General features: G+C 36.7%; 1 protein-coding gene across 1 annotated transcript; it reads right to left on the bottom strand.

Annotated features, from left to right (window-relative positions):
- Positions 1 to 19586: 19586 nt before the first annotated feature.
- On the bottom strand, positions 19587 to 20519 carry LOC306637614 (olfactory receptor 5H8-like; the record flags this gene model as incomplete). The annotated part of the gene is made up of 1 exon (XM_079100416.1): positions 19587 to 20519. The coding sequence occupies one exon, from the start codon at positions 20517 to 20519 to the stop codon at positions 19587 to 19589; it is 933 nt and encodes a 310-aa protein (XP_078956542.1).
- Positions 20520 to 23836: the final 3317 nt, after the last annotated feature.

Here is a 23836-nt window from a genome sequence, read left to right as displayed (position 1 = left end):
AATACCCCCTGTTTCACTCTTCCTGCTAAGGATTGCTTTAGCTATTCTGGGTTTCTTATTCTTCCAGATGAATTTCATAATTGCTTGCTCTATTTCTGTAAGGTACACAATTGGGATTTTAATTGGAATTGCATTGAATTTGTATAGCACTTTAGGTAGTATGGCCATTTTGACAATATTAATTCTTCCTATCCAAGAACATGGAAGATCTTTCCATCTTCTAAGGTGTTCTTTAATTTCTTTCTTTAGTGTTGTATAGTTCTCATTGTAGAGGTCTTTCACCTCTTTTGTGAGATTGATTCCCAAGTATTTTATTTTTTTTGAGGCTATTGTGAATGGGGTAGTTTTCCTAATTTCTCTTTCTGAAGATTCATCACTTATGTATAAAAATGCGTTGGATTTATGGGCATTGATCTTGTAAGCTGCTACATTACTGAATTCACTTATGAGTTCTAAGAGTTTTCTGGTGGAATTTCCAGGTTCCTCTAATATATAATCATGTCATCAGCGAACAGGGATAGTTTGAGTTCTTCTTTTCCAATTCGTATCCTTTAATTTCTTTGGTTTGTCTAATTGCTCTGGCCAGAATCTCAAGAACGATGTTGAATAGAAGTGGTGAAAGAGGGCATCCCTGCATTGTTCCAGTTTTTAGGGGGAATGCTTTCAGTTTTTCACCATTTAGAATGATATTAGCCATGGGCTTAGCATAAATGGCCTTTACAATGTTAAGGAATGTTCCCACTATCCCTATTTTTTCTAGAGTTTTGAGCATGAGGGTTGCTGTATTTTATCAAATGCTTTTTCTGCTCTATTGAAATAATCATGTGATTCTTGACTTTAATCTTATTAATATGGTGAATTACGTTTATTGATTTCCTGATGTTGAAACCAACCTTGCATCCCTGGATGAAACCCACTTGATCATGGTACACTATCTTTTTAATATGTTTTTGTATGCGATTTGCTAACATTTTGTTGAGAATTTTTGCAATCGATGTTCATTAAGGATATTGGTCTGAAATTTTCTTTCCTTGATGAGTCTCTGTCTGGTTTAGGTATCAGGGTGATATTGGCTTCATAGATGAGTTTGGGAGGGTTCCCTCCTCTTCTATTTTATGGAATACTTTGAGAAGTATTGGAATGAGCTCTTCTTAAAGGTTTTGTAGAACTCGACTGAGAACCCATCTGGTCCTGGACTTTTCTTTGTTGGTAGGCTTTTGATGACTTCTTCTATTCAGTACTTGAAATAGGTCTATTTAAATTGTTCATGTCCTCCTCGTTCAGTTTCGGCAATTCGTATGTCTCTAGAACCTGTTGATGTCTTTGAAATTTTCTATTTTGTTGGAGTATAGAGTTTCAAATAGCTTCTAATGATGTTTTGTATTTCAATCCCTGTCTGTTGTGATATTTCCTTGTTCATTCCGAATTTTAGTGATTTGGGTTTTCTCTCTCGTCTTCTCTTTGTTAGTGTGGCTAAAGGTTATCAATTTTGTTTATTTTTTCGAAGAACCAACTATTTATTTTGTCAATTTTTGTATTGTTTCTTTGTTTCAATTTCATTGATTTCAGCTCTGAGTTTAACTATTTCCTGTCTTCTACTACTTTTGGTGCTGTTCTGTTCTTCTTTTTCTAGGGCTTTGAGCTGTAGTGTTAGGTCGTTTATTTGTTGAGTTTTACTTCTTTTATTAATGTGCTCCATGAAATAAATTTCCCTCTAAGTACTGCTTTCATAGTGTCCCAGAGATTGTGATATGATAGTTTCTTTGTTCTCATTTACCTCTAAGAATTTTTTAATTTCCTTCCTAATATCTTCTGTTATCCATTCATCATATAATAGCATATTGTTTAATCTCCAGATGTTGGAATAGTTTTCTGTGTTTTACTCTTTCATTTATTCTAACTTCAATCCATATGATCCAATAGAATAAAATGGTAGTGTCTCTATCTTCTTGTATTTTGCTAACATTAGCTTGTGGCATAATATATGGTCTATTTTAGAGAAGGATCCATGTGCTGCTGAGAAGAAAGTGTATTCACTCTTGGTTGGATGATATATTCTATAAATGTCCGTTAAGTCTAGATTATTGATTGTGTACTGAGATCTATGGTTTCTTTGTTCAATTTTTGTCTGGAAGATCTGTCCAGTGGTGAGAGAGGCGTGTTAAAATCACCTAATATTATTGTGTTATGGTCTATTTGGTTTCTGAAATTGAGAAGGATTTGTTTTGACATACATGGATGAGCCACTATTGGGGCATAGATGTTTATGATTGTTATATCTTGCTGATTTATGCTTCCCTTAAGCAGTATGAAGTGACCTTCTTTATTCCTTCTGACTAACTTGGCTTGAAGTCCACATTATCGGAAATGAGGATGGATACTCCAGCTTTTTTGCTGAGTCCATGTGCATGGTATGTTTTTCCCCATCCTTTCACCTTTAGTCTATGGGTATCTTTTTCTATGAGGTGAGTCTCTTGCAGGCAACATATTGTTGGATCTTTCTTTTAATCCAATCTGCCAGTCTATGTCTTTTGACTGATGAATCAGGCCATTAACATTCAGTGTTATTATAGAGATATGATTTGGTTTCCTGGTCATTTGGTTCATTTTTTAAATTATATTTATTTATTTGTTTGACACAACTTGTTTCCTCCTTTATTTGACAGTTCCTTTAGGATAATTCCTCCCTTTGCTGATTTGCTTCTTTGTTTTTCATCTCTTCCTCATGGAATATTTTGCTGAGAATGTTCTGTAATGCTGACTTTCTTTTTGTAAATTCTTTTTAGCTTTGTTTATCATGGAAGGATTTTATTTCATCGTCAAATTTGAAGGTAAGTTTTGCTGGGTATAAGATTCTTGGTTGGCATCCATTTTCTTTCAGGGCTTGAAAAATGTTGTTCCAGGCCCTTCTAGCTTTTAGGGTCTGGATTGAAAAATCTGCTGATATCCGTATTGGTTTCCCCCTGAATGTAATTTGGTTTCTTTTCTCTCACAGCCTTTAAAATTCTGTCTTTATTTTGTATGTTAGGTATTTTCATTATAATGTGCCTTGGTGTGGGTCTGTTGTAATTTTGTGTATTTGGAGTCCTGTAAGCCTCTTGAACTTGATTTTCCATTTCATTCTTCAGATTTGGGAATTTTTCTGATATTATTTCATTGAATAAATTGTTCATTCCTTTGGCTTGTTTCTCTAGGCCTTCCTCAACCCCAATAATTCTTAAATTGGCCTTTCATGATATCCCATAGTTCTTGTAGATTCTGTTCATGATTTCTTACCATCTTCTCTGTTTGTTCAATTTTGTTTTCAAGGTTAAATATTTTGTCTTCAATGTCTGAGGTTCTGTCTTCCAGGTGTTCTATCCTATTGGATATGCTTTCTATGGAGTTCTTAATTGGTTTATTGTTTCCTTCATGTTGAGGATTTCTGTTTGTTTTGTTTTCAATATCTCTAACTCTTTATTGAAATGATCTTTTGCTTCCTGTATTTGCTCTTTTAAACTGTCGATTGGTGCGACTCATTCAATGCCTGCATTTGCTCTTTCATCGCATCATTTGCTTCTCTGATCATTTAATTATGTACATTCTGAACTCCATTTTCTGTCATTTCTTCTGCCATGCTGTCATTGGGTTTTATTGATGTAACATCTAGATTTGTTTGCAGCATTTTCTTTCCTTGTTTTCTCATATTGTTCAGGTATCAGTGGACCGCTGAGATATTGCAGATTTCCTCTATTGACTTACAATGTCCCTGAAGATTTCTATATATATCCCCCCTTAGCCTTCAGTAGGCTGAAATCTTGGAGGAAGTTGATAATGCGTTGCTCCACAAGGAAGCTGCCTCTCTTGGAGTGGTGGCCTTCAGGTGGGGTATAATCCTGCTAGTGGGCAGAGGTGCCTCCACTTGTTGATCAATGGTCATCAAAGGGGACCTAGGCTGCGGGCTGAGGCAAGTGCCTGTTTGGTCCTGAGTCTCTGGTTTTACCGTTCTTGTGGGGAAACCTTACCCGGCAGGGAAGACTCACCCGGTGGGGAGGTCTCGCTGGTCAGTTCCCTCCTAGAGGTTCCCCTCAATTTACAGCTACCCGCCGGGCTGGGCTGCCTTCTCTGCAAAGTTCCCAGGGGCCCGGCCCTACCTCCTGGGCCTGGGAGCCTCACCCTTCGCAGATGAATCTCCTTAGGCTGCCCCTCCTCAGAGAATCTGCCCACAGGCCTGGAACCTTCGCTCCGCCCTAAGCCTGTCTCTGTGCGGCTCTTCCACCAAGAAGCCTCCTAGATCCTGGGACTCTGCTCTGCACCTAATCGCCTGGCTATGCGGCCCCTCCTCTGAGCAGTCACATGGGGCCCCATAAAATCGCTCTGAGTCCCAGAGACCCGCCACAGGCCTCTTCCTCCAGACAGCCGCCCAGTATTCTGGTGCGGTCACTAGGAGTCCAAGAAACTCACTGCGTGCCTCCTCCTCCCACCAACCACCCGTAGCCCGGGGCAATCAATCACTCCGAGTCGAAGTGACCCTCCCCGTTCCTCCTCCTTCTCCAGATAACCCCCCAGGTATTCAGGAGCGGTCGCTCTGAGTGGCTCTGAATCCACGTGACCCGCTGCACGGGTCCTCTGGGCAACCGCCCGGAGCTCTGGTGCGGCCACTCAAGACCAAGCGTCCCACCATGCTTATCCTCCAGGCAGCCCCCCTGTGTTCAGGAGCTGTCACTTTAAGTCCAAACAACTCACCACTCGCCTTCTCCTCTGAGCAGCCGCCTGGAGCGCTAATGCAGTCACTGCGAGTCCAAACGACCCGCCGCGCTCCTCCTCCTCCTCCTCCTCCTCCTCCGGGCAGGCCCCGGGGTTCAGAAGTGGTCTGAGTCCAAACAGCTTGCCACGCAGCCCCTCCTCTGGCAACTGCCTGTAGCTCTAGTGTAGTCACTCCGAATCCAAGCGGCCGCGCTCCTCTTCCTCCTCCTCGTCCTCAGGGCAGGCCCCGGTGTTCAGAAGCAGTCGTTCTGAGTCCAAACAGCTCGCCGCGCAGCTTCTCCTCTGGCAACCACCTGTAGCTCTGGTGCAGTCACTCCGAATCCAAGCGGCCACGCTCCTCCTCCTCCTCCTCAGCGCAGGCCCCAGTGTTCTTAGTCCACACAGCTCTCCTCGCCACTCCTCCCCTGGGCAGCTGCTGGAGCCCCAGTGGTTGCTCTGAGTCCCAGCGCTGTGCCGAGCGGCCTCCTTTACGGCGCTCCCAGCTGTCCGCGTTCACTGCTCCAGCGGGGGGAGGGGTGTCTCGCCGGCAGCTCTACTTCACAAAATTCCCTGCATTCCGGGACCACTGTCCCATCCGGGACGCCTTCCCAACAGGTGAGAGTCACCCGGCTGCTTTGAGTTGGTCCCAAGTGTCTCAATATCTCCTCTTTTGAATCCTGAGTCCTGGAGCAACATGAAATGCAGCCACCCTCTAGGCCGCCATCTTGAAACTCCAAATAGTCTTTTATTTCATTAATTTTTTTTTTCTGCTGTTTGGTCTATGCTAGTATAGATGCTTTCTTTTGCTTTTTTAATTTTTTTGTAGGTTTATTTTAGCTGAAAGTGTTTTTCTAAACTGCTTCCATTTGTGAGTTGTTTCTATGTTAGCACAATTGAATGACTTTTTCATGTTTCCTACAAGTTATTGAGTTACTTAAAATAGCTGTTTTAAATTCTCTTGAGAGTTTTCCCAAACTGATGACTCTCTGGCGGAGTTTCTGGCCCTTATTTTGACTAATAGTTAAGTTACGGTTATCTGAAAACAATTGATGTTTGCTGGTGTGCAATGTCAATTTGGTATTGTGTAATATTATTTCTGACCTTCCCGTTCTGGCTTTCTAGAAACTCTAAGCAGTTGTTTATTTTCTTTGAGCTTTCAGTCACTTCTACAATTTCAGCACTAGATTAGAGCCAAAGCAGACAGGAGTCTGCTATTGCTGTCTTGTCCACTTTTCATCACTAAGGGCAGTCCCAAGCCCAACTGCATCCCAAATGCAGTGGGGATGTTACTCAGTTTGAACTAGGGGGAGCACTTAGAAAAGGTGGCCTTTTCCCTCAAGCATCTCCTGGGACCAGGATAGGCCCCAAAATATTTAATCAGCAGTCATCATCCTGTGGTCAGGCAATGTAGGACTCTACACCACTGTGATGGCAAAACCTCAGGCTCTTATGATATGCCCTGTGGCCATTGATGCTGCCAAGTAGTGTCAGACCCTAAGCCCATAGCTTGCTAATACCAGGAAAACACCTCGTAGAACCAAGGCCCACAGTGCTATGGGCTATCTATTACTGAAGTTGACTCGACCAACACCACAACAACCAACAACAGATGATGTTGGCCAGAACAAGTATGATATATTAGAGCCCAAGGTCTTCCCCTGGCACCATGTATGTTCCCTGGACTACACTTCACGCAGCAGTGAGCTCCAAGGCAAAGTATCATGCTTAGAACGCTGCCCTATCCCAGCCAATGGGGTCTTGGGCTATAATCTTTTGACCGTAATTGCAGTAAGTATTTGTGATGCAGTCCCTGATGCTACTTAGGCTGATGATAACCTGAGGAAAAAACTGAATCTCAAAAACCACATGGACCTGCACAAGCTTAAGGGTACACCAAGACCCAGGCTGCAGCTGCCAATGATGCAGGTCAAAACATAAGTTGTTCCCATGGGGGCATAGGTCACTGTCTGCTGCTGTACTAGAGTTAGAACCCAACCTGTGAACATGGGTGGGTCATAACTGTGCTGCCTGAGATTGGAGAGCGTGTGCTAGGAAGAGTCCCTTAACCCAAGGATGATGTGAAGCTATTCTTCTTTGAAGGTCTGGTAGAACTTGGTTGAGAACCTTCTGATTCCGGCTTTTCTTGATTGGTAAGATCTTGATGGAGTCTTCTATTTCATAGTTGAAATTGATCTGTTTAAATCATGTATGTCCTGATTCAGTCTGGAAAAGTCATATGTCTTCTAGAAATTTGTTGATGTCTTCAAGAATTTCTATATCTATTGGAGTGTAAATCCTCAGAACAGTTTCTGAGTATCTTCTGTATTTCAGCAGTGTCCTTTGTAATATTTTCTTTATCATCACAAATTTTAGTAATTTGAGTTTTCTCTCTTTCTCTTTGTTAACTTGGTTAAGGGAGGGTTTGTCAATTTTATTTATTTTTTCAAAGAACAAATTTTTGTTTTGTACATTTTTTGAATTATTTTTTAACTTCAATTTCATTGACTTCAGCTCTGATTTTAAAAATTTCCTGTCTTTTCTGCTTTTCTGCTTTTGGTATTGATTTGTTTTTCTTTTCCTAGGGCTTTGATATGTAATGTTAGGTCATTTATTCATTAGTTCTTTACTCTTTTAATGAATGGGCTCAATGCAATGAGCACATCCTGTTAGCACTGCCTTCATAGTGTCCCAGAGATTTTGATATGTTGTATCAATGTTCTCATTACCTTTAAGTATTTTTTTTTTATTTCCACACTGATTTCTTCTTCTGTCCATTCTTCATTCGATAGTGTATTATTTAGTCTCCAGGTGTTAGGGTAGTTTCAATTTTTTATTTTATCCTTGATTTCTAATTTCATTACATTGTGATCTGATAGAATGTGGGTATTAACTCTATTTTTTATTTTGTATTTGCTAAGAGTTGCCTTGTGGCATAGGTATGGTCTATTTTAGAGAAAGATCTGTGTGCTGCTGAGAAGAAAGTATATTCACTCATTGGTGGATGAAATATTCTATATATGTCTGTTAAGTCTAAGTGATTGATTGTATTATTTAGTGCTATAGTTTCTTTGTTTATTATTTCTTTGGAAGATCTAGCCTGTAGTGAGAGAGGTATATTAAAGTCACCCAGTTTTATTGTGTTTTGGTCTGAGTTTTGAAACTGATAGGGTTTCTTTGATTTATTATATTCCATTGTCTTACTGAAGTACAATCTCTTAAGGATATGAAATGTACTTTTTTGTCCCTTCTGATTACTTTAGCTTGAAGTCCACTTTCTCAGATATGCGGATGGAAACTCCTGGTTATTTATGCAATCCATGTGAGTGATGTGATTTATCTATCCTTTCACTGTCAGTCTGCATGGTCAACTTTATTTTCAAGATTATATATTTTGTTTTTATTGCCTGATGTTCTGTCTTCCAAGTAGTCTAGTCTGTTGGTGATACTTACATTGAATTTTTAACTTAGTTTATTGATTCCTTAATTTTAAGGATTTCTGCCTGATTTCTTTTCAGAATCTGTCTTTATTGAAGTGTTTTTTCAGCTCCTGAAGTTATCTCTGATTTCACTCCTACATTGTCCCTTTACATCATGGATCAGTTTAACTATGCACATCTAAATTCCTTTTCTGACATTTCTCCTCCTGTGTTGTCCAGGGATTTTATTATGGAGCATCTTGGTTTGTTTGGTGCACTTTGTTCCCTTGTTTCTTCATGTCATTTGTGTGCCTTCTCATCTAGCAGTGTGGATCTTATAGGTAGTACACTCCTACCAAGTTAGACTTACAGTGTCCCTGAAGGTTTCTAGCACCTTGCCTTTAAAGGGTAGACCAATATTAACAGCACTGAATGCAAACAATATACAACTTCAAACCAAATAACCCTATTAAGATGTCTACAGTTTTGTCCCAATAAACGAAAATGTATGTTCAATTATTGTCCACAATATAAAACTTAAGTTTGCAAAAGTGTTTACAAATCACATGGTGGACAACGAGAGAATATAAGTGGTATAGAATGTGATGTTTATGAGGAAGGAGGAGAGAAGACAAAAGTAAAAAAATTACAGGAAGTGTGAAAGAGGAATTAATACAGCTTGACTGTTAGCAGGAGAAAAGAGAAAGAGAATCCTCAGAAACAGATAAGTGAGAGAAAAAACATGTATAATGTAAAAAATAAAAAAAAAAGAATCAGGAAAAAGTAAATATAAAAGAATATACTACAAAACTGTAATATACTATTCAGATATCCCATTCCTCAATAAATTTATACATGAAAAATACTTGTTTCCAAAAATACTAGGGATATGTGTAAGAGAGAAAAAAGTGATCTCAATGAAAAATTGAACAATTGTTTGAAGTTCAAATTTTCTTATATTATTACCTCATGTACATTTATGTCTGTAGACTGATGTGATCCTATAGTATGTACAATCAGAAAATGAGAAATTATACTCCATTTATGTATGATTTATCAACAATGTTTTAAATGCATTCTACCATCATGTACAAATAATTAGAACAAATAAAAATTATTAATTTTTTTTTTTCTCAACTTCCTTTCTTAGTTGATAGGTGGGAATGTCTGCGGTTGATGGTAGCTCCACAGTCAAGACGGTGAGGGTTGCTAGGTGGACGGTTAGTCCTGGAGGCCAAACCCCGGTAGGCAGAGTGTAGGATAGGTATGCACCAGTCTCTCACTGTGTGCCCAATAAATCTGAATATTTGTACTTCAGAGCAGCCCTAGGGCCCAGGAATTGCTGGTCTATGTGGAAGACTGCACCCCAGGAACTCCTTGTGTATCTACTCATGTGGTGTAGGAGCCTATTCTTAGTCCCTTTCATCACCTGACGACCCCACAATTCCTGGTCTTTGCTTTAGTCTCCCAACTGATTTTTCCTGTACCCACCATTTCCAATTCCCAATCAGGCACTTCTTTCCCAAACCGTCCTCAGGGATGGAGACTGGGACCTGTATACCTATCATGGAGACATGATCCATATTGGGTGGATCAACATCAGGCACTTAGAGCTGCAATCTGGCTGTGTAGCTGCCAGTGATGATCCAGGATGGGGGCAAGACTTGGAATTGGGACTTGGGATGATCCTGTTGGGTGCCAGACCTGGAAGAACCAGGGGATTAGTGGATGTCAAGAGTGAGGACCGTAATCAGAAACCAGGTTGGTGCTGGGACCCGCCAGTGCTGGTTTCAAGTGGGCCCTAAGAACCTGGTGGGTTGTTGGACCAGCTGGCTGAGAAAGCTGAGAGCAAGATGCCTTCACACCCTCTTTCCAACCTTCCCAACCTGCTATAGCCAGCCACATCAGTCCCCACATACTTTAAGGCTCACAAAGCCCAGCTCTCTCCAGCCTCTCTAATGTATGTTCCTTGGGCAACATGCTCCCATTCTCTGACTTTCCACAACATTGGTAGGCTCAAAAAAAGCCCACATAAACCTAACTGCAAAACTCATGGATCTGGGTTTCAATTTCCAAAGACTCTACCACAATGCAGTCAAAAGATGGCTCCCAGACCATGGATGATTGATAAACTCTTGTGCAGAGTTTTTTAATTTTTATTTTTAATGAGTCAACAGTCTATGGTTCAGCTAAGGCAGACTGTCCCTCCAGTCTCAGGATTTTTCATTCTAAGCTTCAGGAGGCATGATATTCCCTCTGAGTTCTGGGTAGCCAAGCTAAGAGAAATGCTGCCTTTATGCCATCTTTCTTCTCCCCCTCATTCCTAGTTTTGCTAACCACTTTATTTTAGGGTAGAGCAAAATATCCAGGTTATTGACATACACTTCCTATGTGATCTTTGCTCCTTAGATTTAGATAATGGGTGCAGAGTTGTGTACTTATTATTTTCAGGTTATCATGAATAGGAAATAGTAAGTTAGACCTCATACATATTCAAGGCTTATCAATGGCCAGAAGATGAATAAAAAGCCACATCATTGTGAACATAAATTGAGGTTGAGCAACACATTAATTGTATTCCTTGTAAAAATTCATAATTTAGATAATTATGAGGTGACATAGTCAAACTGAATTTTAACTCAAATTTGCATAGATCTGAAAATGATAATTCTAAATTGATGTGTCAACACCTTTCCAAAATTAAGGAACTTAAAATCTGTTGAAAAACTAGACATTGCAGAGAGAAAGTTTAATAATATTTGAGAAGCATGGACTATAAATCCAAATGCTTCTATGTTGAGAACATATATTAGAAGCTATTATTTCTCTTTTCCTGGAAAGTCATGTTATATCCTTGAACACACCATTTCAGAGGAATTTCCTACCATATTATTGCTGCTATCTATAGGAGTGATGAAGCTATATGGATTTAACTCCTTCTCTTGAAAGGGTCTTTCTTAGTCATGGTCTCTACAAAAATGGCTGCCCTCTACAGTTTCCCATAAGGAATTTGATATGAACTGTGTTCTTGTTTCCTACTTTCTGACTTTGCAGCACCTATCCAGACTTAACTCACTCTGACATTCTTTGCTCCTGTTGTTTCTGAGGTAAGCTTATCATGTTTGCCTCTTCCTATTTCTCCCTTTGTCACAACTATCCCCTGGCTGGTGCTGTTCATAGTTTGGAATTAATCAGTTCTTTGTTTTCTATTCCAATAACCAGAATATCTAAGTCCCTCCAAGTTTCTGACTGTCCTTTTCTGTATCTTAGTGAATTAATAAATCTTGCCCACAAAATTGATCAACTATTCTCTTCATTAACTTAAGTCCAGACTACAAAGTCAAGATTTGCTACCTAGTCCCACTCATCTATCTTCTCTACTCTCATGTCTTCCTTTTGTTTTTAACACACATATTGTGAGCAATTAATTGACAGACCTAGTAGAATATATTTCTAACCAAGTTTTGAAAATACAATACAGTTTCTTATGAATGTGCAGAGTAAACACAAGAAGAAAGAAATAATTTGAAGGCAGTATTTTTAATCAAAGGGGAAGAGAACTTAATTTGATGAACTCCCAGCCTTTGCTATTGCAAATTATGAGAAAGTGTGTTCAGGAGAGAATATCAAAAATGTGGCCAAAAGACAATCTGGTAGAGTGATTATGTAGTAATGATATAATTATACCAATACAAATGACATAATTATAGACATATATACTCCTTACCTATCTTTGCATTCATCCATTCTTCCTTCCTTCCATTTATCCATCCATCCATTCATCCAACTACCTCCCCACATATCTATCTACTTTTAGAATGCCTATCAATCTAGAATGAGATTACTATTATACACTGGCTTATGTGGGATTCACTGGAAAATCTTCACAAATGCAAACACTAACTTTACACTTAGTAAACTGATTTCTTTCACATGAAAAATATGTAGAGATATGAAATCACGCTTATCTATTTCTCTAAATACATCTCACTTAGAAGCTATCTTCTCATAAGAGGTGAACTTAATATCACATCAAGAACTCTGTCATTGAACTTCTTAAACATAATTTTTCAAATGTTGGAATATCACACTTGAAAAAAAATCTTCCAAAAGAGTAGAGGTTGTTTCAATTAAGTTATTGAAATGAAAACATGAGTTTTTGACTGTGATCATAGTCATTAAGGGCTTCCAGGTAAAGTTTGAAAAAGAGACATGTTACTGAGTTATGCATTCACCAAGGTAGCATTCACAGGTATGACCTCAAGCAGATGGAAACCTGGCACTGTACCCTACTTGTAAATTGAGAAATGTGAAACATTTCTTAAGTACCAGTCTGCTATACAACTCCTATTCTTTGCTGCTTTAATTCCAAATCATATAGAAGCTAGAAAGTTCTGATTATAATTTACTGAACCATTTTTTCCCTTAAAACATTATTTTAATAAGGCCAATGTCTACATTACATTCAGCAACTGACCCCAAGTAAAGATATTTACATGAAACTACCTCAAACTCCAGTCATAAACTTAGCTCCACCAGTTTTAGCAGAAATCCAATAAGAAATTATAATAGGCTAAGCTTAGAATGAGGACCAAAGAAGAAGAAAGACAATGAACTCCTATGGGAGGGAGCACATAACACTGCTTCAAAAACTACACTGCCTATAAAACTCCTGGAGATCTTGTTAAAATGCAGATTGTTTCAGTAGTGGTGACCTAGGGCTGAGGAGTCTTTACTTCTAATACTGTGATGCCTGTGCACACCTGACACAGGCAAGTGATTTTCTAGTCTGATTGGTGGAGAAATAAAACGTTTTAAACATGATTGACCTAAAAAGAGTGAGGCAGGGAGGGGGTAGAAGTGACCAGGGAGGCAGTAAGATTACACAGGGCTTAAAAAGCTAGGTTGGGGACTTCATTGTTAACACTTACAGTAAAATTGTGAGTGATTTTTAACATGATATTCACATGCTCAGATGTTCTATTTGAATATGAGCAGTATAATATAATAAATAATCATTAAGGAAAGAAAAAAGTTTACTTGTTGTGACATTTAGATTTGATTTCTGAACAGTGGTATATAAGTACCTGCCCAGTAAAATTGGAGAATTTTACTGGGAATGGAGCACATATTTTCTTTTGTAAGATTCATTAATCAATTATCTGATTAGAACTTTGCTGGTGAAAAAGAAATAAGCAGTGAAAACCAGCATATTTAAAAGCATGAATGATGTGAATATTTTGCAGAAAGGTAGAGGTAACAACATGAGGCAAAGAAGTAAATATTGACCTAATCAAAATTTGACTGGAATCGACTGTCCCTTTAAAAACCATGTAATCATTCCTTAAATCACTTTGTTGCCTGTTTTTGACTACAAAAGTTCTACAGTACTATTTCCAGAAAGGATAATCACTTAGAGTATATTCATTTTCATAAATAAAATGTGAGATCTCACTGAGTCTTTAATTTGCATTTAACACATTTTATTTGACATGCATATATATCTTCAAGTCTTTGTTCCTTTTTAATAGGTTTATTAAATTTGTGTCATATCCATTGAGAGGTCGTCTGCATCCATCATATGCATGAATCTCTTATCAGATGTAAATTTGCAAATACATTGATTTCTGTTTCTTGTAGAAGAAATTACAAGAGACAATTAAAACAACCCATCTGTGCTGATTGGCCCAGTAAAGAAGAAGTAGCTACTGCTATTCCTGGCAATCTGAAAAATTCTATGAAAAACATTGTTAGTTGTATCATGTATATTTCTGAGGGTCTTTTGAGTGGGACAACAGTATTTTTGTGGAAGGGATAATGTTTGATTTTAAGCTTGGGAAAGAATACCATTTCAATTTCAAATTAATTAGGGGTTGCCGAAGTGGCAGGGAATTTTCTTTGGAGAGAACTGTATGAACAAAATTGTTTTAGAAATTTATGATTTAATTAGAGTTATGTACAAGAAAAATCATCTGACAGCAATGTTTGAGAAGTAAAGTTGTATAAGCAGGATAAAGGAGATAAGTCACTACAGTTTGGCAAAACAGAGGAGAGTATGTTTTAGAGTGAGTCTGTGATTGGAATCGCTAGGAATGTATGAAATTTCAGTATAGAAGGAAATGGAAGGTGGACATGAAAATGGCTCACTCTTTATATTTACAAAGCATGGAGTATGAGGAAAGCTAGCACTTCAGGGATTTTTCCAGCCCCAATGTCCTATCTTCCTCATTTTCGTGTCTTTCACACACGGCCATTGGACATTACAACATCCTACCTTCTTAACACTATTAGACCTTTGTTATAATCACTTAAACCCATTTGTCTTCAGTAATATTCCAATTAATTTTGAGATAATAATTATTTGCTTTTCTGACTTGCTTATTGTTTTGTTTTCTAAATACTCTAGACCATTTTCCTCCTATTCTGCCATTTTCCTTTTCTTCTGTATATCCATGCTAACTTAATTCTTCAATCTATTTTTGTTAGTTCACTGAATTAGTGAAACTTTCAAATTGCATAATATCATACCACTCAAGCCACAAAGTCCTCAAAACAGGAAACTTACCTATACTCATTGTTCGTAGAAGGAGACTGACCTCTCAGAGTTTAGGCCTGCTTTCACCATCTAGTTTTATTTACATTTACATTCCTATTTCAGTATTTCTCCATGTGATATGTCAGTTGAAGTTCTACAAGGGATAAAATTCAAAACTTCTTAATAAACTGGAGGCAATTCACAGACAAGTGTATTTCTGTGATTATCATCATCTCAACAACACACAAACCTGCTAACACAATGGAGAAAATACCATATGAGTCACGGGACTAGGTAAAATGGTCAGCCGTAATATTATTCCACTTAAGTAACTTAGGAAGGAATTACACTGTTTTAACCCTTAGTACATTAACAAATTTACATTGAAGAACACAAAATCCAATGAAATGATATTTTTCTATAATTATTTAGCATGGTGGGAACATGATTAAATTTTTTTAATATTTCCAAATAAACATACCAATATTTTTAGGATTTTATGGATCATATAACCTTATGCTGTGATTTGAATATGAGGTGTCCCCCAAAAGACTAAGACAATGCAAAAGTAGTCAGAGGCGAACTTATTAGATTATGAGAGCTATAACTCTGACTGGGGACTCTATCTTATCCTGCTGGCACCTCCTTCTATCTCTTTATACAAGCTGCCATGAGTTGAGCAGCTTTCCTCTGCAATGCCCTTTCACCATGATGTTTTGACTGACTTTTGACCCAAAGAATGCACAAATTACCAGGGACTGAACCTCTGAAACCATGAGCTTAAAATCAACATTTTCAACTAGTTATTACCACATGACAGCTTATGAAAAGAAGAATTATAATTTTCATGAAAATATTCTTCTTAGTTTGTTATGAGTATATATTTTATGTGCATAAAATACATGTTTCATGTATGCATATGTATAATAACTTTATTTTCTTTCATCTTTTATTTCCTTTTCACATAATATAAGATGTATTGATTTTATATCATAGATAGTTTTAAGTAATGTTAAGTTTCCTCAGGTATTTTGCTTGTGAGATATCCAAAGAGAAGCATAAACACAAGCTCATGTTTTAACTGCAATTCTTGGGAAAGTTTTTTATGACTTTTCTTTCTGGGAAGTATAATTGTATCATGGTATGTATAATGATGCCTTTATTATTCTTTTTATTTGGAGATAATCTATGGTTTAAGAAAATTTGTGTGGGTATCAAATTGACAAATTTTGTAGATGTCAGATGGATATTTTTATGTGTCACCTTGACCAGGCCATAGGATGCCCAGATACCTAGTTGAACATTAATTCATAATGTGTTTATAATGGTGATTTCCAAAGATATAACCATTTAAACTGATGAACTGTTAAAATATGTGGCTGTCTCCAATGTATGTCAGCATCATGTTATCTCTTTAGGGTCTGAATTGAACCTAAATGCATGAGAATGTTTAATTCATTCTTTCTGGCACATTAAGGTAGAACATTTTAATTCTTCTGACCTCTGTCTTCATACTTATTCTGAAATCTATATTTTCAGATCTCCAGCTCTCAACCATTTGATTTTCTGAGTCTTTCGTTTGTAAATTGCACAAAACTGAAATTTCAAACTTAACAATCATGTGAGACAATATCTTAGAATAATTTATTCTCTTTCATGCTCTGACACTCCCATCATCCCTCTAAATAGATAGCATGTTATACAAAACACAGCTATAAAGGTAGAAAGATAGATAGAGGTACATATGTATAGACATGCATACATACATATATACACACACAATATCTATTTCTCTGGAATGTATATTGCAATGTTCCCTATAATTTAGTGCATTTGTTTTTTTCCTCCTCCATAGTAGAGGGAAATACCATGATGTAATTCTTAGCTATTGCCCTCAAATAACTCTCACGTATAGATGCCCTCTCAAAATTATTAAACACTGTATTATTTTGGCAATTGGAACATATTCTATACAAAGTTTGAGAATGATGGTCCAAATAGTGATCTACAATGATAATATTTTTTAAATTGATAAAAATACCTCCATTTATATTACTGAAATGTGGTCATAGAGTTTTGATTGTTTATCTCTGTTGTCAATCTTCATATGAAAGAAAAAATTATAAAATAGCTGACAGTACTTCCTCCCTGAAACCGGACATGTCCTTTTGAATCCCTCATTCACCCACCCAAAACATAGAAGAAAACACAAAACAAAGGGTAGAATGTGCACAGTGCTTATGAATCAGACAATGTATGATGTTAGAAAGTACATTTGGACAGGTCCTTAATACACTTTGACATTATAAAAGTTTTCTTAGCTGCATATTTAAAACAATGATTCTCTAAGTTTGGTCTCACATCAACATCATAAACATTGGTGAATCAGACACTAAAGTGATGGAATCAACCATTCTGTGTTTGCACAATTTTCTGTGTGACTCTAATGTACAAAATATTGAGACACATAGTTTTAAAGGTATCCCACACAAACTTTCCCCCAAATCATAAAGCAAATAGTTTTGTATGCTTGCCTGATACACATATGAAAAAAGTCATGAATATAATTCTGCCATAGCTGGACCACAATTCTGGGGAGAAGTCTATTTTGAGTGATGTTTGCTTGAGTTTGCTTAAATCTTAAAAATGATTTTGTACTCTGTAGCATAATTTTGTCAAACAGTCTCCTGAACATTATTAGATTTTATATGATGATAAGAAAATCAGTGATGTGACAAGAGGAACTATACATTATTTTAAACTTCCAAGGTAAGAAATGAATAGACCATCACAATAAAATGTGTTTTTTTGTTGTTTTCAGAATATCTATAATATGATTTTAATCCAACATCAATAATATTCCAGACAACTAGGGGAATTTTGCTGAATGATACCATCCTTTACATTTGAATATTTATAGTTGTATGCATGTATTTTCATAAGGCAAAATGTATTTTCATGTAATTTCATAAGGCAAAATTCAAATGTTGAATATCTTTTCAAAAACCAGGAGTTGGTATAGTGTGGGTTTTAATTCACTCTCATCTTTTCACTGAGATGGCAAAAATAGTGATCATAAAGGAATAAATAAATATACAACAGAATTGAGAGTGGAATCAGATCCAGGGACTAGTGATTTTGGTGAATTTCTGAAGGCATAAAGTGGCGGGATGACATTGAAAAAGAGAGGAATCAGGAGACCCGACATGTGCAAGGGAATATTGCAGAAGAATTCTGAGTTGGTGACAGGTACTTAACCATTTGTCCTTTACTCACTGAAAACAAATGACTTGACAGGTCACATACCCTGCCCATATATTCATTCTTTAATATCAACCTTCTCCTCAGAGGAAAAGCAAATTATTGTAATAGCCCCTACTGATAGCAGAAGAAATAGAGAGTTGACAATATTCTCAGTTTTGTTTTTCTGGTATAACTGTGACTTTACAAGTAAAAACCTAGATAATTCATAGTAAACAGAATACCATAGAGCATTAAAAATAAACAAACTACACATGTGCAATGACATGGGTACTCTGGGAAGGAAAGGAACAATAGCTTAAAGGTGATCTGTTCTCTCATTTCTTGGGTTTTGGTGGTATCCCCCAAGGAAACAAAAACACCCAATTGATGTACTCTCATCTTGTGATGTGGACCTCCAGAAATACAGAACAAGTAAACTAAGTTTATAAACTTCTATGGGTTGTGTCATTTTGACGAAACATATAACTAAATAACTTCTCCTGGAATTTTATCAGAGTCTATTCCAGGATTCAATCCTAGTGATAAAAACATATATATTTCATTTCCAGGGCACAATGCTTCATTTGTAAAGAAACGTGAATTGACATACAGTAGTCACTCCAGGCCCAGGATTTCCCACGAAATCATTTCAAGACTGGAAAAGAGTGATACATAGTCTTGAATTCTATATATTTGTGATATAGATTCATTTTTATTTTTTAAAAATTACAAATACTTACTTAGGGTTGCTTATGTGTAAGCCACTGTGCTATGCATGCAATAATGTAAAAAGTTGTAGAACTTCTCAATTGTAATCTACAAAGGGCTTTTGGATGCCCCGGAAGTTTATCTAGTTTGAGTCTAAGAAGAATAAATAAACTGCTATATGTTTCAAGTGAGTGAACAAATATCCTCATTTAGGTAATCTGGAAATACGACATGGAATTTTTAGATTAGAGATAGACCTACGCACTATGGTATATCATATCTTACCTTTAAGAGATATTTGCTAATATACATTTAGAGCCTGTTATGTGAAAAACAAATTAAAGTAACATAAATGCTGTTGAATTTTCTTTTTTTCACATTTTGTCATATTTAGGCAGATTGAAAATATTTCCTTCCTATGCTGCCACTTTTCTTTTTTATCTATGAATAAATTAATTCCTGAAGCTATGTATTTTCTGAATAGGGAAGAATCTTCAGATTGTTCAGAAAAAATCAAACACAGCAAGAAAGTTCCTTGGAAGGCAGAAGAGACACAGAGGCAACTCACCTATTCCTTTTACCCAGAGAAGCACACTGAACTAAGAACATCTTCTTACTGTTCATCCCTGCTTTATGTGTTCTAATTCTCTTCTCATTTTTTCAGATTATATTCATTTTTCTCTATGTAATATGTGAGTTGAATAGTTCTAAGAAATAAAAGCTACTTTATTTAACATAAAAACTTGAATGAAGGACATTTTGATGGCTGGTGGATTTATGGAGATTTTCTACTACTCTTCAAACACTAATCTGCTACCGTTGTGGAATAACCAAGAGAAGAATTCATTAACATTCTAGAAAAACTATAATGACAAAAATCTTTCAACACTCCTGAAAACATCCACAATTTGACTCCATGAGTTTGTAGCTGTTATAATAAAAAAGAACAGTTATTAACATCAGATCTGAACCTTGTTTTTCAAGATTTTTGTTATTGAATCTATGACCTGCTTGTTTCTCAGGCTGTATATGACGGGGTTTAACACAGGAATTACGACAGTGTAAACTATAGAGAAGAACATATCTTGATCATTTGCTTGTGAAGATGCAGGATGCACATACATGAAGAGAAGGGGGACATAGTATAAAGTCACAGAAAAGAGATGGGCTCCACAGGTGGAGAAAGCTTTTCTCATGCCCTTTTCTGACTTCTTTCTTAAAATTGTAAAGAGAACTAGTGTATAAGAAACAAAAATAGTCACAATGCTGAATACTTGAACTGAACCAGAGAAAATAAAAAGCATTAGATAATTGATAGAAGGATCAGTACAAGAAATCTTCAACAATTGTATAACCTCACAGAAAAAGTGATGGACTATATTGGAATTGCAGAAGGTTAATCTGAATAAGAAGCTTTCATGAAGTAGTGAATGTAAAAAGCCACCTACAAATGACAAAACTAGTAGCCAAATGCACAGTCTATTGGTCATAATCACAGGATACAGTAAAGGTTGACATATAGCTACATAGCGATCATAAGCCATTGCTGCTAAGAGGAAACACTCTGTGGTTGCACTGCTTGCAAATGAGAAAAATTGTACCATGCATTCAGTGAGAGATATGTTGCTCTTTTCTAAGAAGTCGAGCAGCATCTTTGGGGTCACTGTGGATGATATCCAAGCATCCACAAAGGCTAAATGCCCGAGCAGAAAGTACATGGGGATGTGAAGGTGAGGATCCTTCCAGATAAGGGAAATCAGACCAAGGTTCCCCACCATGGTGATGAGGTAGATCACAAAGAATACCAGGAACAGGACGATTTTCCACTCTTCTTGGTGTGGAAGTCCTGTGAGAACAAACTCTGACAGCAAAGTTACATTTTCTTTTTCCATGTCCTCAGTGGATCTTGCCTGAAATGAAATGCAGTGAATATAAAAAACAAGCAAAACATTCACAAAGGATTGTAAACAGAAAATTGAAGTAGAAGTCTGTAGGAAATTATAGCCCCAACACTCTAACATTTGCCTCAGACATCGACTTTCTTAAGACTCCTAAAATGCAAGAAGTAAAATTAAAAATAAATAAATGGGATGGCATCAAATTAAAATGTATCCTCACAGCAAAAGAAACAATCAGGGTATGAACCTCCAGAATGGGAGAAAATCTTTTCCACCTGCTTCTCAGGGTATTAATATCCAGGACATACAAGAAACACAAAAAACTTAATACCAAGAATTCAAATCACCCAGTCAGTAAATGGACAAGGGAATGGAATAGACCCTTCTCAAAAGAATAAATATAAAGGGTCAACAAATGCATGAAAAAATGTTCAACATCTCAAGCAATTAGAGAAATGCAAATTAAAACTACACTGAGATTACATCTGACTCCAATCAGTATGGCAATTATCAAGAATACAAGCAGCAATGAATGTTGGTGTGGATGTGGGGGGAAAGGTACACTCATACATTGTTGATGGGGCTGCAAATTGGTGCAACCACTATGGAAAGCAGTATGGAGTTGCCTCAAAAAAATAGGAATAGAACCAAACATACGACCCACCTCTCCCATTCCTTAGTATACCTCCAAAGGATTTAAAATCAACATAATATGTGTTGCAGACACAGAAATATTTATAGCAGCACAATTCACAATAGCTAAGCTATGGAACTTAAGTTAGGTGCCACTTGAGAGATGAATGGATTTTAAAAAATGTGCTCTATGTACACAATGGAGTATTACCTAGCTAAAAAGAAGAATGACATTATGGTATTTTCTGGTAAGTGGATAGAACTGGAGACTATCATGCTAAGTGAAATAAACCAGTCTCAAAAAACCAAAGGTGAAATATTTTCTCTGACATGTAGTTGCTAATCTAAATTAAGGTGTCTGAGAGGATGAGGGGATAAAAGGAAGAATAGAAGTAAGATCAGAGGAATAAACAAAGGGGAATGAAAGGAATAGAGGGCAGGATGGGATAGGGAAATTCAGGTGAATGAATCTGACCTTACTTTCCTATGTGCATATAAGAATATGCCACAGTGAGTCTCACCATCATGTACATCCACAAGATGTTAACTAAAAGTAAAAACTATAGGTAAATTGCAAAAATATCAATAAGGTAGAGGGAAGGGAATATGGGAAGGAAGGGAGGGAGGGGAAGGGGAAGGACTGGGGCCTAAATTAGCACAAATTGTATTCCATGCTTTTATAGTTATGTCATTGTATATTCTATTGCTATATATAACTAAAAAGAACCAATGAAAAAAATGAAAACAATTATAAACTTTTAAGAATACCCTTTTCTTTCTGTGTAGAAGAAAATCATTATTGATATTGAAAAATAGAAAAAAAATTATAATTAGTTCATTTCAATAAATGTACATGAAGTAACAGTTTAAGAGATTATCAAAAGCCTTCTAAGTTTTTAAAAACATTTATTGGGCACATTGAATGTGGTTGGATATTCTGTGTCCTGGACATGGTTCAGGATCTAGGAAAAAAATCTGTATCAATGGCCTTGATTACTAACAGAATTGAATGCCATCTGAAGCAATTTGAGCTTTGTTCCTCAGCAATGCGTTTGTACTAGAATATTTTAAGATGTAGAATGAGGTCATAAAATATTTTCTAAATTCAATGTTTTGTTGTATACTAAGTGACCATACAAAAGAGACCCTGGAGTCAGGAATACTAATTTGGAAGCTATTATTACTATCCAGGGAAAATCAAAGCAATAACTCATCTCATTGAACTAGATAGGTATCTTTTCAGAATATAGGTTATGAGTCAATACTGCAGACTGAGTTAGTGGTTCAAGAATCAGTTAAGAATCTATGCTTTAAAAGTGCTACTCCGATGATGCAAACATGGAAGTTATTGCCTAGTCCACATGTGATATGGCCTACATAGTGATTAGAAGAATGAGAACAGATTCAAAAGTATTCAGGATGTAGACTCACAAGGACTCCATTGCATATTAAAGTGTAGTCAGTGAAGGAGAGAGCAGTGAGTTGGTATCTAAGCAGACAATCATAAAAAAAATGATAACTTAAGTTCTTGACAAATTCATGGAAAAAGCATCCTCTCAACTACCAGGTGAGATATACCTAGTGATACGGGTCCAATGTATATTACTTGAAGTAACATCTTGGTAGTTGGAGTCATAGTTATGGGTAAACTACTCATCAGAAAATGTACACAAATAAAAGGCAAAGAAGGAGAAAATGTATAGAGGAAGTTATATTAAAGAGGTTATAATGTGAATAGATGTCATGTATTAGATGGCACATCCAAACCCCTTTCTACTACATGAATCTTTCTGGTGGGCAGAGTCTATTTTACATCCAAGAAGCCCAAATGACCAGAAACCCACTTTACCATAACCTTTACCCCTAGCGTGAGATGACTCAGAATAGGTTTACCCAGTGATCCACATATGTATGATTTGGAATATGGAAAGAAGAAGGTACAGGGCAAAAGAGAATTTGGGCTGCAAAGGTAACAGTATCAAGACTCCAGCAAAAGCATCCTGCATCTACAGCAATGGCAATCTAAGTGCAAGTTTTGTCATCTGCAGTCTACACTGGCAAAAGTGAGATGTTCAATTCAGTAACATGAATTGAAGGAGAGACAAAAGAGTGAACAGGAAAAAAATAATGAGCAGATTGATCTGAGAAGTAAGGGAAAACTCTAAAGCTGGGAGTTATGGACATAAGGTATTGAAAGATAATAATAAAAAAAAAGAATTGAGATAAAAACCACAATAAATAATCCAGTAGGAAAAAGAATTAATTGAGAAAATTAAGTGTGGGAATTAAGAAATTTTTAGCAAATTTAGTCAGAACACCTGTTGTTATGTGATAGAATTAAGTTCAGAGAATTATTTAAAGTGCATAGGAAGCAAGTAGAACAACAGTGAAGAAAATGAAGGAGCTCATTCTAAGTGATGGGAGAACAGTTGACATTTTCTTTCTGCATGCAGATATATTTTCCTGTAGACCATTTCTGTAAAAGTTTTAAAAGAGAGAAGAGAGGAAGGAAAGAAGAGATTTTTTTGACAGATCAAGAAGAATGAGAATTTTGGGTGAGTGAAAAGAAAGAAGAGGAAGGAAGAAACCAGCAGAAACTGAGATATATGTGCATAAGTATAAAATCCCACAATTGTGTATACTCATAATGTGCCAATTAAAAAGAAAAAATTTTAAAA

Source organism: Sciurus vulgaris (assembly GCF_902686455.1).
Source record: "Sciurus vulgaris genome assembly, chromosome: 10".
Lineage (NCBI taxonomy): Eukaryota > Metazoa > Chordata > Mammalia > Rodentia > Sciuridae > Sciurus > Sciurus vulgaris.
The sequence above is the reverse complement of the archived record's forward strand: the minus strand, read 5'-3'. Positions and strand labels throughout refer to the sequence as shown.